This window comes from Coffea arabica, chromosome 7e, assembly GCF_036785885.1.
Source record: "Coffea arabica cultivar ET-39 chromosome 7e, Coffea Arabica ET-39 HiFi, whole genome shotgun sequence".
NCBI lineage: Eukaryota > Viridiplantae > Streptophyta > Magnoliopsida > Gentianales > Rubiaceae > Coffea > Coffea arabica.
The window spans coordinates 41,998,734-42,015,148 of NC_092323.1; the positions used below are offsets into that span (position 1 = coordinate 41,998,734).

Genomic DNA, 16,415 nt, shown 5'->3' on the forward strand with positions numbered 1-16,415 from the left:
TTGCAACGAGTTCTCTTTATGAAGTTCATGACCAAATGGGTGAGAATCCTAAGTTAGCAACACCAGGATGATCTATACTTTTCTTTGTTCCTTTGATAAAGTAACATCCATTGTCTTGGTGGTAAGCGTAGATATCCTACATTTATATCAACAGGAAAAATATAAAACTAAAAAAAAATTTAACCAAACCAATTGACTAATAATTTTATAAATACATATAAATTGTTTGCTCTATATTTTCTTAGCTTTCTTGTTTTTATTAGTGCTAATTCTCAGTTAGAGGCTAGGTACTTATATAAGCATTATGCATACTTAGAGGTGTGGCAAAATAAAAACTTCTATCACGGTTGAAACTCCTTTAGATTTTCACATAGAATGAACCAAATTTAATGAACATCATAACACAGCAAATTTGGCAATTGAAATACATATTTTTTAATTTGAGAAACTAATAAAAACCCATGAAATGGCAAACTTAAGTGCCACCTATTGATTTTGAAAGGAACCTGTTAGCTAAAATTGATTTTTTTTTTCCTGTATTCCTTGTGCTTTTTCTTAAACAGACATTAGCTCCCTATTTAGTTGATTTGAAATAGTGTTTGTTATTCTTCTGAAGAGTTGGTTTCAACTTGCAACGCTTTGCTTTTATTTCCTATTAAGTCAACAAACAATTAAACACGTGCATGTTAACCTCCATATATCATTATTTCTAGTGTTAAATGCATGAAATGATTTACTTTCAAGATTACTAAGGAAAAAATATTCCAAAAGGAATTAGCTTGATTAATAATTCTTGCAAGCTACCAATTATTTTTTAATAACATTAGGTGGTAATTATATTGAAATGACTGGAATTAATTTGAATTACAATTAAAAAATTTTTATTAGAAAGCATCTAAGAAAATATTTTCACCTTCGTATGACACATCGATCGCTATTCATTTTTCTATATTTTGATTTGTGAATGACTTTGGCACTCCAAAATTAATCTTAGACATACCACTTAATCTTCTTGTTAACTCAGCTGATCTAAATGATCATGCCCTAGCATAGAAGACAAATTTGATGAACATATTGCTAAATTATATATAATAATGTCTTATGGAATTTTTTTAGCCAAAGAATAGTTATTTTTTGGATTGCTTAAAAAGCTCAACATCTCAACAAAGAGTAATAGAATTGATTAGAAAAGTCAAAATTTAGATAATTGCATAAAGATTTTATAATTCTTAAATCATATAATCTCTCCACTACTCTGTCAAATCAACATTTTGAGTTGGAACTGCATCAAATTAGTGGTCGTGACATGCAAATACTAACTCTTCTCACATAGATATGTCACAAGGGATATATCTATATCCACTAGCAGGTTTTGACAAAAAGAAAAAAAAAATCCACTAGCAGGAATGATATTCACGTTTCATTGCAAGCATTCTGTCTTCAACTCAAAATTGCATGCAGGAATCCTTGCCTCAAAATTGCATGTAGAAATTTGTGTCAACAACATTCTATTACGAAATATAACCTCAAGGTTAATATTTTCTCTAAGTTTAGTTCTGCAAAGTTTAAGCAATTAGCAAGTTGAGCTCTTCCTAAAGGCATGAGTTTAATTTCATTTTTATGCCTTCACAGTATGGGGCTTCAAGAATCACATTACTTGGTGTAATTGGGTTCCAAGGTAGCTAGTTGATTTTGAGTTCTCACGTTTATCTAGAATGGCAAGAAATTTTCTTATAAATGTAGCATCAGTTAACTTCTAAAATCCATCCACAAGAACTTATTTTGGCATATGTCATAGATCCAATAATGATAGTATATACACTGTCAATAGATATAAGATTTATTTTTTTTGTATGGATTAATTTTTCATACACTGATGATGTATACATTATCAGGCTTCGATTAATAACAATTATGCAAACTTTAAATTTGAAATTCAACTTTTACCCATGTGTCATGGATCCAATAGTGATAGAATATATACTGTCAGTGTTTATTTTTTTTGTATGGATTAATCTGTCTAACTCCGACAGTGATACACTATTAGTCTTAGATGAATGACAATAATGCAAAATTTGAATTTGAAATTCAATTTTTGTATATCTGTCAAAGATCTAATAGTGATATATATTGTCAGTATATATAATATTTACTCCTTTTATTTTTATCCCTTTCCTCAAGTATTTCCTTCATTCATAATTTTATTCCTTAAAAGTTTTTAGATATTCTTCTTTAGTTTCCAAAAGTTTCCCCAGGAGAGGTTTCTTAATATCGCAACAATTAATCATGTTGAACAAGAAATTGATATGCTAATCTTCTTTAGTTTCCAAAAATATTGTCAAAGAAATTTGTTAAACTTCTTTCCGAACAATTTCTTTTAACAATATTGCTCAAGAAAATTCAGGAAATCTGCTTACTTGCTCCAAAATTAATCGATTGCCAAAGAAATTTCTAAAACTTCTTACAAAAAATTTCTTTCCAACTATTGCCCAACAAAGTTAACAAAATCTGAGTTTAATATATTTTATATTTCTAAAGTAAAAACTCATTCTTGCTGTTACATTGAATTACATAAATAGCCACAATTATCATAAATAATGCAGAGCTAAAAAAACAACATTGCATACAGAGGGTATTATCGGAATACAAGATCTAATGCACTAATCCGCTAATTTAGACTCTTGCTCTTAATATATTATAGATAAGTTGTACCTCTATAAGCGTTTAATTAGAGCTACACGCTAGCCACAATATTGTAGCAGGAAGACTGGCTAATTCTTGATTGATTTACAATATATGATTCAAATTAGACAATTAGTTTGAAAACTTGAAATTAATGCAGAAACCATTACATGAATGTTGTAATCTAATAACTGATGTGACTGCAAAAAGTGTCCAATTTGGTACATGCATTTGGTCATAAAAAAAAGCGGCCAAATTGGTACATGCATGGCCCACCAATAATGTGCATCAGATTGGGAGGAATCTTTGTTTGGCGCTACACTGAAGTTGTTGGCAAAGTTCTGAAGCACCATATCTTCTGTGAACAAGATAGTGTCTTGCAATATTTACACAAAAAGTGGGATAAAAAAAGTCCAGCCTATTGTTTGTTGGCTATTGTTAGATGAGAAAGTTTTGGATCCTGAACTGATTTTATTGAGCAGCTGCTAAACCACATAAAAATCTAATATCAGAGTGAAAAGAAGATATGATAATGGAGATCCCCTCCAGCAGTAACGCCAATTGCTTTGATTATCTGCAGTCGCATCACGTCTCCTCCAGCACTAGCACTAGTTGCTTTGATCTTGCTTTAGATTTTCTAGCCGAGCGCCGGGTCTTCAAGGACGTGGAGAAGAGGGTAAGATTAATGAAAACCTGTTTTCTGTATGTCAAAAAGTGTAGGAGGAGGAGGAACCACGAAGCGCTTTTGGAGCATGATCGCGAGGACAGGTGTAATATTATGTCTGAAAATTTGAGACGTAGTATTATTTGCTTCAGAATTCAAGATGTGGCTATCAGGATGATTCAAGAACTTCAGCCTATTTATTTTGAATTTATTAGTACTGATTATCTCTTAGATTTTGACATCGTTGAAAGGACGGCTACCAGATCCAAGGAAAAGATGAAAATGCTTCTTGAGACAGATCTCAAGAAATCATGCGCCGCCATCTTCATCGACTATTACTCACCAGAAGATCCACGACTAGTTATGGATCTTATTATGTGCCTTATAGAGAATCTGAATTGCGTTTTACGTGCTGGGGAGCTAAGGGATACACTTAGAAATAGGCTAAAACTCTTAAGGAATCTCATTTGCTTTGTGACAATGCAAGGTCTTGAATGTTCGCAACTGACAGATCTCTTGACTTACACTGTAGTTGCAGCTGGAAGCCTGATTTCTATATGTCTGTCTGACTATGATGATGAACAAGCGGTCAATCGAATGGAATCTGAAATTTATCAGCTGATACACGAGAAGATCAATCTTCATGATCTACAAGTTCGAGAAACTTTTGTCCATGCCCTGACAGCTTCAAAGAAACAACCGAGATCATCATATGATTTAGCCCTTCAGAAGAATGACGATCCAGTGGTAGGCCAGTTTATTGGTTCTCTCTGCTATTATCTTATAGATCTACTAGGATCTTATGCCAGTTTTCAGGTTCCAGTGAAGGATCAAATACTGAAACTCCATGAGGGATTAAGATACCTGGATATCCTTCTTAAACAGGAGGAGAAACTAGGTGATGAAATAAAGGATCTTATTCGAGTTGCGGTCTCTGATGTAGGAATTTTGACCTTCTCCCTTTCTGTTAATGAAATCAAAGAAGGCTTGCCTGAGGAAACAGATCTTGGGGTGTTTCATTTGCACAAAGTTCTCAAATATATGGTGGCAGAGGTTGCACAAAATTATCCACTAAAATCACCATATTCATCATTTAATTATCCTAGACCCAATGAGTTGGGCTGTATGGATTCTTTCCTAGAAAATCTCAAGGAACTAGCAAGGTGTGATGAGGCTGATGATTCAATTGGTTTTCAACATCATAGAATCCAAGTGATCCAAAACGATCTCGTATTCTTAAGATCTTTCCTGGAAAATATCAAGGAGCAGTGCTATCAGAATGGAAAACTTCAAGCTTTCTGGAGTCATGTTATGGAGGCTGCATACAAGGCAGAGTTACTGATTGACTTGGCACTTGTTGGTGATAAATGTGAAGATTCTTTGGATGCTGTTTCTAGAGATATCAATCTTTTGAAGATTGAGGCCCTTGAGATCCATAATGGTCAAACCCAAAGAGTTAACAAGACTTCCCTTCACATACCGTCACAACTTGCTGCCGCCATGCACGACGAAGATCTGGTAGGTCTTGACGACGAGGTGGAAACTATTACTCATCGGCTTACGAGAGGATCCAAGCAATTGGATGTTGTTCCCATTGTGGGTATGCCAGGCCTTGGTAAGACCACATTAGCCCACAAAGTTTATAATGCTCCTTCAGTTAGGTCACATTTCCATGTTCATGGTTGGTGTCGTGTTTCTCAAACGTGTAGTAAACACAGTTTGTTAGTTCAACTTTTGTGTAGTGTTGATTCTAGGAGTCCAGATGAATATCTTAAGGAGGATGAAAATAATTTGGCTAACAAGCTAAGGCAGGTTTTGCTGAGAAGTAGGTATCTCCTTTTTTTGGATGACTTGTGGGATGTTGAGGCATGGAATTTGTTGGAAAAATCACTACCGAATGATGCCAATGGAAGCAGGATTCTCTTCACCAGTAGATACCAGAATTTATCTTTGCATTTCAAACCTAATAGCGAGCCTCACCATCTCCGCCATCTTACTGACGAAGAGAGTTGGACATTGCTGCAGAGAAAGCTATTTGGCATGGAAGATTGTCCTCCCGCGCTAAGTGAAGTTGGATCTCAAATATCAAAACTTTGTCAGGGCTTACCCCTCGCAGTTGTCCTTATTGCTGGAATTCTTGCTACTACTGCACAAGATAGTTGGGAAGAAGTTGCAAAAAGTCTAAGTTCTATGGTCCTTGAGGATGAATACTGCATGAAGGCACTTGAGCTGAGTTATAGTCATTTACCAGATTATTTGAAGCCATGCCTTCTGTACTTTGCTGCATTTCAAGAAGATGAGGTTATTAATGTGCGAAGGTTGTTACGGCTTTGGATCTCTGAAAGATTCGTGCAACAAACTGAAGGAAAGAGCTTAAAGGAAGCAGCTTATGACTACTTGACGACTCTAATTAATAGAAGTTTAGTTATGGCTGTCAGACAAAGAAATGTGGGTGGTGCCAAATACTGTCTACTTCACGATTTGGTACACGAGTTTTGTGTGAAAAAAGCCAAAGAAGAAAGTTTTCTATATGCTATTCATAGTTGGAACCCTCTTTGTCTTACTGGACCAAGCAACCCCCACCGAGTTTGTGTTTCCAATGCCAGGGAATTGAAGATTTGGGAGTTAACGCTTATTTTTCCCAATTTACGCTCTTTGATCTTGTTTGGACAAGATGATTTTAAACATGAAGAGGAGGATTTGGGTATTTTGTTACCTAAACTTCTCAGAGTGTTGGATATTAGGAATTTGGACTTTCGTTATTCTTTTCCAATGGAAGTAGTATTGCTTGTTCACTTGAGATACCTGGCGCTCAAACGAATACCATACATCCCATCTGCGATAGCCAATCTCTCAAGGTTAGAAACTCTCATCGTAGAAGATCCGTTTGGTACTGAGCTGCCAAGTACTATTTGGAACATTAAGACATTGAGTCATCTACGTGTTTTAAATTATGATGAAGCATGGCCAATGGGTTTTATTTTTCCACTTGGAAATCTTGAAGGATCCCCAGATTTAGATCATTTAGACACTTTACACCTTGCAATTGATCCCTCCCCTCAAAGCTTGCAAAAGATACTGAGAAAGTTACCAAGCCTTCGCAGGTTAAAATGTATGGAACGCTGGAACAGCTCAAGAGAAGCTACCAGAAATTGCAACGAGATTCTTGAATTTGACGGTTTGAGTCAACTGGAATCACTTCATTTGTTTCGTTTTCATGGATGTGGATTTAAATTCCCGTTGAATTTGAAAAAGTTGGTTCTCTCACATAATCGTCAGCCATGGAGTGAAATTTCAACAATTGGAAAGTTGCCCAATCTTGAAGTGCTTAAATTACTTGAGGACTGCTTTGTTGGGGAAGAATGGGTAATGAAAGAAGGGGAGTTCCTTAAACTCCGAGTCTTAAAATTGTCGGAATTAGAATTTCGCAACTGGACTGCATTTTCTGATAATTTTTCCCGCCTTGAGAAATTGGTCTTGCACTCGTGTGAGGAGCTGGAAAAGGTCCCTTCCTGTTTAGGGGAGTGTGAGACGCTTGAAATGATTGAGGTGAAAGAGTGTCCTGAGTCTGTTGTAGATTCTGTAAAGCAAATTCAACAAGAGCAGATAGATATGGGAAATGAGGTTCTAAAGATAGAAATTGATGAGTATGATACATCCATTTCCTCAGAAGAATAGTCTACAGAAGCAGAGTCAACTCCCTCAGAAGCAGAGGAGATTTCTTCAGAAAGAGAATCTATATCCTCTCATCAGTCATCACGCAGTTGACAATTGTGAGAGTGAATGTACAGTAGGATTCCACTCATCAGGTCAGATAAAACTATATTTGCATATGTTGAATCAGTTCAATTATATAATGATTCATGTTTCTCTCAACAGTTTACCACGGCAAACCATTCATGTCTCCTTTTCATCTGTTTATATGTTGAATCAGTCCAATGATATGTTAATTCATGTGTATTTTGAAGCAATTTCTGGAGGCGTCTAAATTCTTTATCTGTTTAAACCTGATGCTGCTGCATAACTTCCTGATACATTTCTGATTGCAGTAGGAAACACATTGATGCACAATCTGTTTCTAAAATCTTCTTCCATGTTGCTACATATTGATATGATACTCAGAACCAGCAGAGCAAAAGCATAACTTGATATGATATACTCAAAACCAGATACACTTTTCTATTCCCAATTTGTGTTTGTAAATAAGAGTAATACAGAAAAGTGTAACTCAACTGATTGATATGTTTAAACATACAATAACAGTTTTGCAACAAATATTAAGTGGAGACAAAAGCCCAAAAAAAACCTATGGTTGTGTTATTTTTCAACAGAGGAAGGGCATAGGACTTAATATGTGTTTTTCTTCACTACAATATGCTGAAATACAAACATTTTCATTCTTTAATAGGCAATATTTTCGGAAATAAAAAAGGAAGCAATTTTTTCTTAAACTTTTTTTTTGTGTGTGGTTTCATGTTTTATTTTGCTATTTTAAGTGGTTTATTGCTCAAACTGATCAAAATGGCAAATCAAAGAAACCAGATGACCTATTTTGTTGGGTAATCTGTATACCTCTTCATTCAACTGATGTAGTACTGTAATTATCCCTTCTTCCAGAGTAGATTTCCTCAGCCGGAGAGTCCATTTCTTCTCATCATCACATTAGGCAATGGTAAAGACTGAAGCATTTATGTCTCTTCTTGACTTTGTGTGATCATTCCACTCATCAGGTCAGATATAATTGCATGTCCATGTTAATTCAGTTCAATGATATAACTCATGTCCCTTCTTCATCTGTACCAAATTATTTGGTTTGAACCTGATGCAGCAGTATTACTTGTCATTGCAGGGGCAAGCACAGTCATGCATTCTATCAAGCCAATATTATCCATCATAATCTGTTTGTAAAACTAGCTGTTTGTAACTCTCTGTTTAAAGCACAGTCATGGTTTGATGTTTAATAGTGCTTACGATCCATCACAATCTGTTTGTAAAATATTCTCCAAGTTCTTTCCTGATTTTGATGTTTAATAGTTTTCATGATCCCAATTTTTCAAATATTCTTCAATCCTGCTACAGATTGAAATGATCCTTAAAACTAGCTGTTTGTAGAATGTTCTCCATGTTCTTTTCTGATTTGATGTTTACTAGTGTTTATGATCCCAATTTTTGAAATCTTCTTCATTGCTACTACGGATTGAAATGATCAAATGATCCTTAATACCATGTAACATATTTTGGCGAACACATACAATAAAAGGAGGCTATTTAGTAGCCACTCGCATTTCTTTGCATTCTTTATCTTAGCAAAAGTCTAAAGGGTGTAACTTTTCTTAAACTTTTTTCATCTTTTATTTTCTGATCAATGTGATTCATTGTTCAATGTTCAACCTGCTAAAAATGACAAATTAAAGAAGCTGGATGATATCTAATTGTGATATTCTATACCATGTAACATATTTAATACAAGAATATTTAGAAAATAGAGAAAATCATTAGCTGGCGATCATTTAAGACCAATATTAACGTTGATGAGGAAACCATTACATGAATTTTTTTTTTTTTTTTGGGGTTGCTATGACTTGTGAGGCTAAAAAGTACAGAATGCCAGGTGAAAGCTGAATTTACCTTTCTTCTATCCAAATGATTGTAATCCAAAATTCCAAGTATCGTTTCCTCTGCTTTATTTTTCGACTTTCTTTCTTTGTTTGAGCCTTTGTTTCATTTGTGCTTTTCTGATTTTGGGCTTTGGCTTACTAGGTTTATTATTTCTTCTAGTTTTTTTTTTATGTTTTAGTTTTTTTTGTATTCTCTATATATTTGTTTCTGTGATTTATTTTTTTCCTTATTTTTCTTTTTTCCCCTTTCTTGGGTTCCCTAAAAGAAACCTACAAAATTGACAAAATAGAAAATTATATAAAAAAAAAACTTATTAATTTACATACGCATGTATAGACACAGTTTACAAACTCATGGAGTCCTCATGGATAGACCACTATTCAAGCATCACAAAACATAATTAGTTCTTTTAATAGCCATTTGATTACTCTATCAAATCTCGTCCCAATGATCAAGAAAGGGTTCTTAGATTCTTTTTCATACCAAGTTCAAGGTTTGAATCATGTACCTGACAATTGGAGTTAAAAAGCAGTTCGAATTATGTACTTGATAGCAGAGAGTAAAATGCATGTGAGAAGGGATGGGAGGATTAAAAAAAAATGGAAGAGTCTCCTCTTGTCTATATACAATAGTGTTCCTCTATGTGGCTTGTATAATTGACTAGACAGCAAAGGCAAGACTTCTAATGATCAAATCACTCTACGTTAACCTTTTAAGCTTTATTCCACTTGCACCTTTAAAGTTCTTTCTATTTTCATTTTGCTTAATCTTAGTTACAAAACTTTACATCTTATCTTTCAAAACAAATTCTAAATCTTACAAAGGGCTTAAAATTGAATGAAAAACCTTATATTCACCTTTTTTTTTGTCAAATATTCACCTAGTTAATACTGCTCTAAGCTGAACTAGGGCATGAGAGCACAATCTACTATTGTTAATGCCATGCATCCAAGGGGTGCTGAGCAGGGCTGTGTTTTGAAAGTTTTAATTCACAGTGTGTAAATATGGGTGTAAAACAGAGTTAGCCCCCTAATTTTCATAATTTTAGTTTATATATATATATATATGATTTAGCCACCTTTAAATTATTTTTTTCTTCAAAAAAAGTTATTTATTATTTATTGTGCTAGTTATTTAACTTTTAAAAAAGTAAACATATAATCAATAATCCATAGTAAATTGACCCAATTTGATTACGTTATAATAAATGATCCAATTCATAATTATCAATGGGTTAAAACAAAAGCAATTACTTTTTTGGCTAATATATAAATATACAATTTAGCCCAATTGATTAGACTCGTTCTCACTCTTGCTGCATCAACTATAAGTATAGAACGAATATTTTCAATTATGAAGATAATCAAGATAGTTAAAAAACAAGATGGAAGATAATTTTTTAAATGATTGCCTAATTGTATACATAGAAAAGAAAGTTGTTGAAAAATTTAGCATTGATTCAATCATAGATAAATTTACTTCTAAAATGAATGTAAAACTCAATTTACTTTTAAGAAAAGGGGTTGAAATTTTGGTGTATGTTAGCATAACTTTTATCTTTTTTAATTAAAATATTTATATTTATTTTGCATATATATATATATATATACAAGATGGAAGATAATTTTTTAAATGATTGCCTAATTGTATACATAGAAAAGAAAGTTGTTGAAAAATTTAGCACTGATTCAATCATAGATAAATTTACTTCTAAAAGGAATGTAAAACTCAATTTACTTTTAAGAAAAGGGGTTGAAATTTTGGTGTATGTTAACATAACTTTTATCTTTTTTAATTAAAATATTTATATTTATTTTGCATATATATATATTTTGCATAGGCGACATGTTGGAGCATCTTTTCATAATGTGCAACTTGGATGGTTTGTGATATTATAAGATATAAGAAAAGTTTATTTTTGTCTTATTTTTCGTTTGACTATGTTGTATATTTATAAAATAAACATACATTTAGAAAACTTCTTGGACGCCTGAGAAAAAAATCTTGGCTCTGTCACTACATGTATCCCATTTGGCGTTCTCCTTCTCCCTGGCATAAAAGATGAGATTTGTTGACAAAAAAAGGGCAAGTTGGAGAAGATGAGGTTACCAGAATAACCAGCAGTAGAACAAATTCTCGTTTTGTATACCATTTGCCACGAATCCTTCCTCATAGTTCCTCTTTTTTCCAATCTATCCTAATTTACATCCATTTTGCTCATTAGTATATTCAAATATTTAACTTAATTACAGGTTTAAAACCTCAAAGCTCTTCTGGAAGTTGAGGCTAGTTTACATTGGATTAGACAAATTTTTGTTTGAGTTATGATTTTTTTCTTCAAGGAGAACCTTTTATTCTTTTTGGACCATTTTTTCTTCAGGAGTCCCAAACTCCATGAGGTTTTGGTTTTCGTAATGATTTCCGACACCTCAGAACTTTTTCAAACTCAAAATACATTAAAATGATTGAACTGATGGTTCAGATGTTTGAACTGAGAAAGTCAAAACCAGTCACTCATTTTGTTCATCACTGGTCCGCCTTTCAAAATATTTTTAACTGCTAAAGTTTTTCAAAAAGTCGAATACTTTGAAAAAAAAAATCCTCCCTGAAGTTTCTACTAATATCATTTAGCACCCCTATAGTTCTAAAAGTATCACTTACCTTCCCCACAAGTGATGTGGCAAAAATTCACCATCGCAGCATGCAAAGTGAAAGTATTACCCTCACAACTTAGGATTATTTGTTCTAAAAGATTTTGGAAGGAAAAAAAATATAAATTGACAAATTAGAGTGTCTATCTTAACAATTTTTGGCACTTAAACCTTCATACTTTTTTAGTCCTTCTATGCCACCCATTTATTACATTGTCCTCAATATTCTAATAATAATTTAGACTAAACATGTAAAAAAAAAAAAAAACTTAGATCAATATAGATAATTCCCATTTAGGAGTTAATTTTGCACTTAAACCCCCTTCCTACACTCCAATTTTTTTTAAAGTCCTTCTATACCAACTTTATATTAGAATACCCACCCTACTCTAACAATTATTCAAAAAAAAATTAGTAGATTAAGTACCAAAATTTTATACAACTAAAAATTTGATATTCTAAAAATTATATTTCACTTAAACACCCCTTTAATCCACTTTGAATACTCTAATGACAATCTTATATTAAATAGCCCTTGCTATTCTAACAAATTTTTAGGCAAAAAAGTTTAGAAGGAAAAAAAACCAAAATTCATCAAAGAATGGTCATCTTAACAATTATTTTTTACTTAAACTATCCCTTCCCTCAATTTTTAGTTCTCCTGTGCCAACTTTATATTAACTGAACTCTTCTATTCTAACAATTGTTTGTGCAAAAAGAATTAAATGCACTTGAGCATCTTTCAAATTAAATGCAAATCGAGGGATTCGATCCTAATAATGAATTTAAGGTAATATTACACACCCTAATAGAATGACATGTATCATTAGTAGTGCATTTAATCCAGAAGCTGCTCAAGAGCACTCTTCTTGCCACCCATTTCCCATAGTACCTTCACTCCAGAGGATCCAATCCCCTAGTTTGCATTTTATTTAAAAGGTGCTCAACTATGCTTTTTTGGCCACACCTTACTTCACATAGCGTTGGGTCAGGATTAGGAGTAGATCTGCTAATATTGTATCAACAAAAGAAAACAAAAAAAGGGAAAAAAATCCTTTGGATCCATTAGTCCCGGTAGTATACGACATTGCCTCTTTTAAACCAAACTTTTCATGAATATAGCTCTATTCTATTGCCAACCAAAAAAAAATCTTCTAAGATATTTGTTCAATTATAAATCAGTTCTTGCCAATCACTTCACTTTCAATTTATTAGCCTCACTAGTTGATAACTGATATCAAGATTCTCAATTTTGCAAGTCCATCACAAAAAAAAAAAAAGGTTGACAAGCATTTTTTTCAACTCTTTCACATTACCAAATTAAATACCAACAACTATGGTAGGATCTTTTTTTCTAATCACTATAACACGACAGGATGCTTCTTCTCACATGTCTATCCAATTAGGGTCAATTTTTTCCTAATTGTCAAGTAACTCAAGTAGCCCAAGATTAATTAGTGGCCCAATTTTTTCTGATGTTCGAATACTCTGACTCATCAAAAAATTCACATTTCAAAATCTATCAACATCAACCTTGTAATCTTAAGTTTACAAACATCCCAAGATCAAAAGGCAGGGTTCTAATCATAGTTATTAAACTCGGCCCGGAGAGGAGACCGGCGAAGGAGGTGGGTCAACGGGTCACTGGTTCAACCGGTGGGTGAGTGGTTGAACCAGTGGGTCACTAAATATATTTAAATATTATATCTTATAAATTTTGATATAGGATATATGATATAAATTGTAATAAATAATGGCATAACAAATATTCATTTAATTTAATTTGCTATAGAATATTTAATTCATATAAGAATCAGCAAAACATAAATTTAATTAGTAATCCACCAAACTTCAAGTGTAAAATTTTATATGTTTACTGTAATTATCTAGGTTATTTACGAATTTTAAGTGCAAAAAATTATTAAAAACAATATTTGTCTTTAAAATAAATTATGTAATATGTTATTTTTGAAATCTATTTTATAATTTATAGAATATAGGGGTCATAAGTTTTATTAAAAGATTCCAAATAAATTTGTTTTGGAGAATTTTAAAAAAATAAAGATAAAATTAACAAAACGTTCATATAGCATAAGAATAGCCATTAATGAACAAGTCACAAAGTGGCCTGGTGGTGAGCGACACATAAACAAGGCTAAAGGCCTGGGATCGAATCCAAGCAAATCCAAGCAAATGCTTGGAAAGCTTTCTTTCCTTGAAATTGGGTTGGCCACAAAACCGGGCGGGTTTTCGGTTTAATCCGATTGAACCGCCGGTCTGTTGAAAAGTCAACGGTTCACTTGCAAAAGCGATCTAATTAGAGAACTGGACCGGTTTAATGGCCGGTTCACCGGGTTGACCGGTCGAACCGCCGGGCCGGGCCGGGTTTAATAACTATGGTTCTAATACCACTTTAATGTATAAAAGATGCGTACAAGAGGATATTGGCACATGTAAAAATATGTAGAAGAAGAGGAGTTTAATAGCCATAAATACATAGAGCACATCTGATTCACATATTGAGATTGGCACAAATTCGAGGTAGAATTGCTTTTACAACAACCGCAACTCTCTTTAATTTTTTTTCTCGCCCTTTTCAACTCAGTATAATGCTAAAATACCCTATATAGAGTTAACAGTAATTAAGAAACTACTGCAACAAGAAACTACCACATAATTACTTCGTACCCTAAACAACTAAATTACTGAAACTTGGCTATACTTGAATACGTCTAAACTAGAAATAGGAAACATCAACTATTAGGAAGTTTGGTCTAATTATGCCCATAACAAGACATATTCTTCTGACCATCACACCATCACACCATGTCAACACGTGCATGGGTTTCGTTGATTTTAGCAATGATAATTGTTCCACATAAAGCAATGGCAACATGTATGGATTTAGGATAATTTCACAAGTTAATTTTGTAGCTAATGATAGTGTATATACTAACAACAATGAATGAATCAGGAGCATGGCATGCTGTTGGTGACAATTGGTGATTCCTCGAACATCTTGTTTTCATCATAATGCATGCTTGATTTCGATCCTTAGAATATAGGATTAGGCTAGAGGTACGAATTGATTGTCTTTCTAAGACGCATGCTTGAAAGACAGAGGAGACAAAACTTTTATTTCTTTAACTCACGGCTTTCTAGATATTTAAGCTAATTGTCCGAAAAAGCTCTTAGAATTCATATATTCCATTTTTTCTTTTCAACATTTGATTGCTGGCAAAAATTTTTGGGGTTTAAATTTGGCCAAATTTCAAGAAACATGTGAGCTAAAACCATGCCTACCACATGTTGGAGAAAATGTCCAAATTAGCAAAAATAGGAGATACTAAGACATATCAAGGGCTGCTAGAATAACCATCTCCAGGGGCTATGACTGGACACCATGGCTGACATTCAGCCTCCGTCTAAAGGGCTAGAGGACTCCCCATCTACAAGGAAGTCCTTTGCCCAACTGTTTACCCAACCACCCGCCTCACCCATTCAGTTTCGACAAGTGACTTCCTACAAAGGAGAGGTAGCGGTATTCTTCCCTAAAGTTGAGGCGGAAAAACTCGCTGCACCATTTCGATGGGCCTTAGTGGGAAAATTTTCCCATGGCAGACCATCATTGGAGGAGATACGGAAGTTCTTCTCCACACTCAACTTGAAGGACCAGGTAACCATTGACCTGTCGGACTATCGTCATGTGTTGTTGAGATGCACGGCAGAATCGGACTCTACCAGAATCTGGACACGAGGGATTTGGCAGCTGGGCAAATTTCCTATGTGGGTTTTCCGATGGACGAGAGACTTCCATATTCACAAGGAGTCCTCCCTAGCTCCAGTGTGGTTCTCATTGCCTTCATTGCCGGTCCATTACTTCGACAAACATTCTCTTTACTCGATTGTTAGTCCTGTGGGGAAGCTGCTCTTCTTGGATGCAGCCACAGCTTCTGGAACGCGGCCAAGGGTGGCGCGGGTTTGCGTGGAAGTGGATTTGATGAAACCGCGTTGCTCCAAAGTCTGGGTGGCAGTGGAAGAAGAGTCTGGCTTCTGGCAAAAACTTGTGTCTGAGGACCTGCCCGCATATTGCTCTGGGTGCTGGCGCCTGGGACATACGGTGGCCGACTGCAAGAGGAACGCTAAGGAGCACGGGGTGTCGAAACCCAATGCGCAGCCTTGGGTGCTCACTCAGGCTGCAGCCGACCCATCATCACACGTTCACGGCCAGACGAGCGTTGTTGTGGCGCAGGAGACAAACGACATTTCTGGTGATAGACGAGTACCGCTCCATGTCCAGCTGGATGCAGGGAAAGAAACTCAGGAGAGGCAGGCTCTCAAGTCGTCAGCGGGGTAGGAGTCTGAGGGTGATGCGTGGAACCAGCGGGATAACATTTCTCCCGAGCAGGCCGCAACAGAGACTCGGCCGGTTGATGCACAGCAGGAGGAGCACAGTGAGGAAAACGCACTCCAGGGGCACCTTTCCTCCAGAGCGACGGTCGACGGGGAGGGTGAACTGCCTCTTTTGAGTGACTTGAGCGAGGCGCTAGACTTGCGTGAGGGTGAGAAGTCTCCTACCCGGCACCATTCAGGCATGGCGGAGGCGGTGGATGCAGGCCATGTTATCGCTGGGTCAGCAGTGAAATCCTCTACTGAATTGGCATTGCCGCACCCAGCTGGCGGGGATCATTTGGAAGCGCAAGAGCAGCTCCATGGCATTGAGATGCACGCCATACATGGAGGGGTTATCTTCTCAAGTTTTACAGGAGCCGAGCAAGTGCCTATAGACACGAACATGG

The 16,415-nt window shown here is 35.1% G+C and overlaps 1 protein-coding gene across 2 annotated transcripts; it reads left to right on the forward strand.

Moving 5' to 3' along the window:
* The first annotated feature begins 2,986 nt into the window (after positions 1-2,986).
* Positions 2,987-8,482, forward strand: LOC113701732 (putative late blight resistance protein homolog R1A-3). Of its 2 annotated transcripts, none has more exons than XM_027222496.2 (3): positions 2,987-7,155; positions 7,964-8,076; positions 8,196-8,482. In XM_027222496.2, the coding sequence occupies exon 1, from the start codon at positions 3,209-3,211 to the stop codon at positions 7,022-7,024; it is 3,816 nt and encodes a 1,271-aa protein (XP_027078297.1). In that variant the 5' UTR covers positions 2,987-3,208; the 3' UTR covers positions 7,025-7,155; positions 7,964-8,076; positions 8,196-8,482. The 2 variants fall into 2 exon arrangements, with proteins under 2 accessions (XP_027078297.1, XP_071915166.1); XM_072059065.1 differs by having other exon boundaries at positions 7,964-8,018.
* The last annotated feature ends 7,933 nt before the right edge of the window (positions 8,483-16,415 follow it).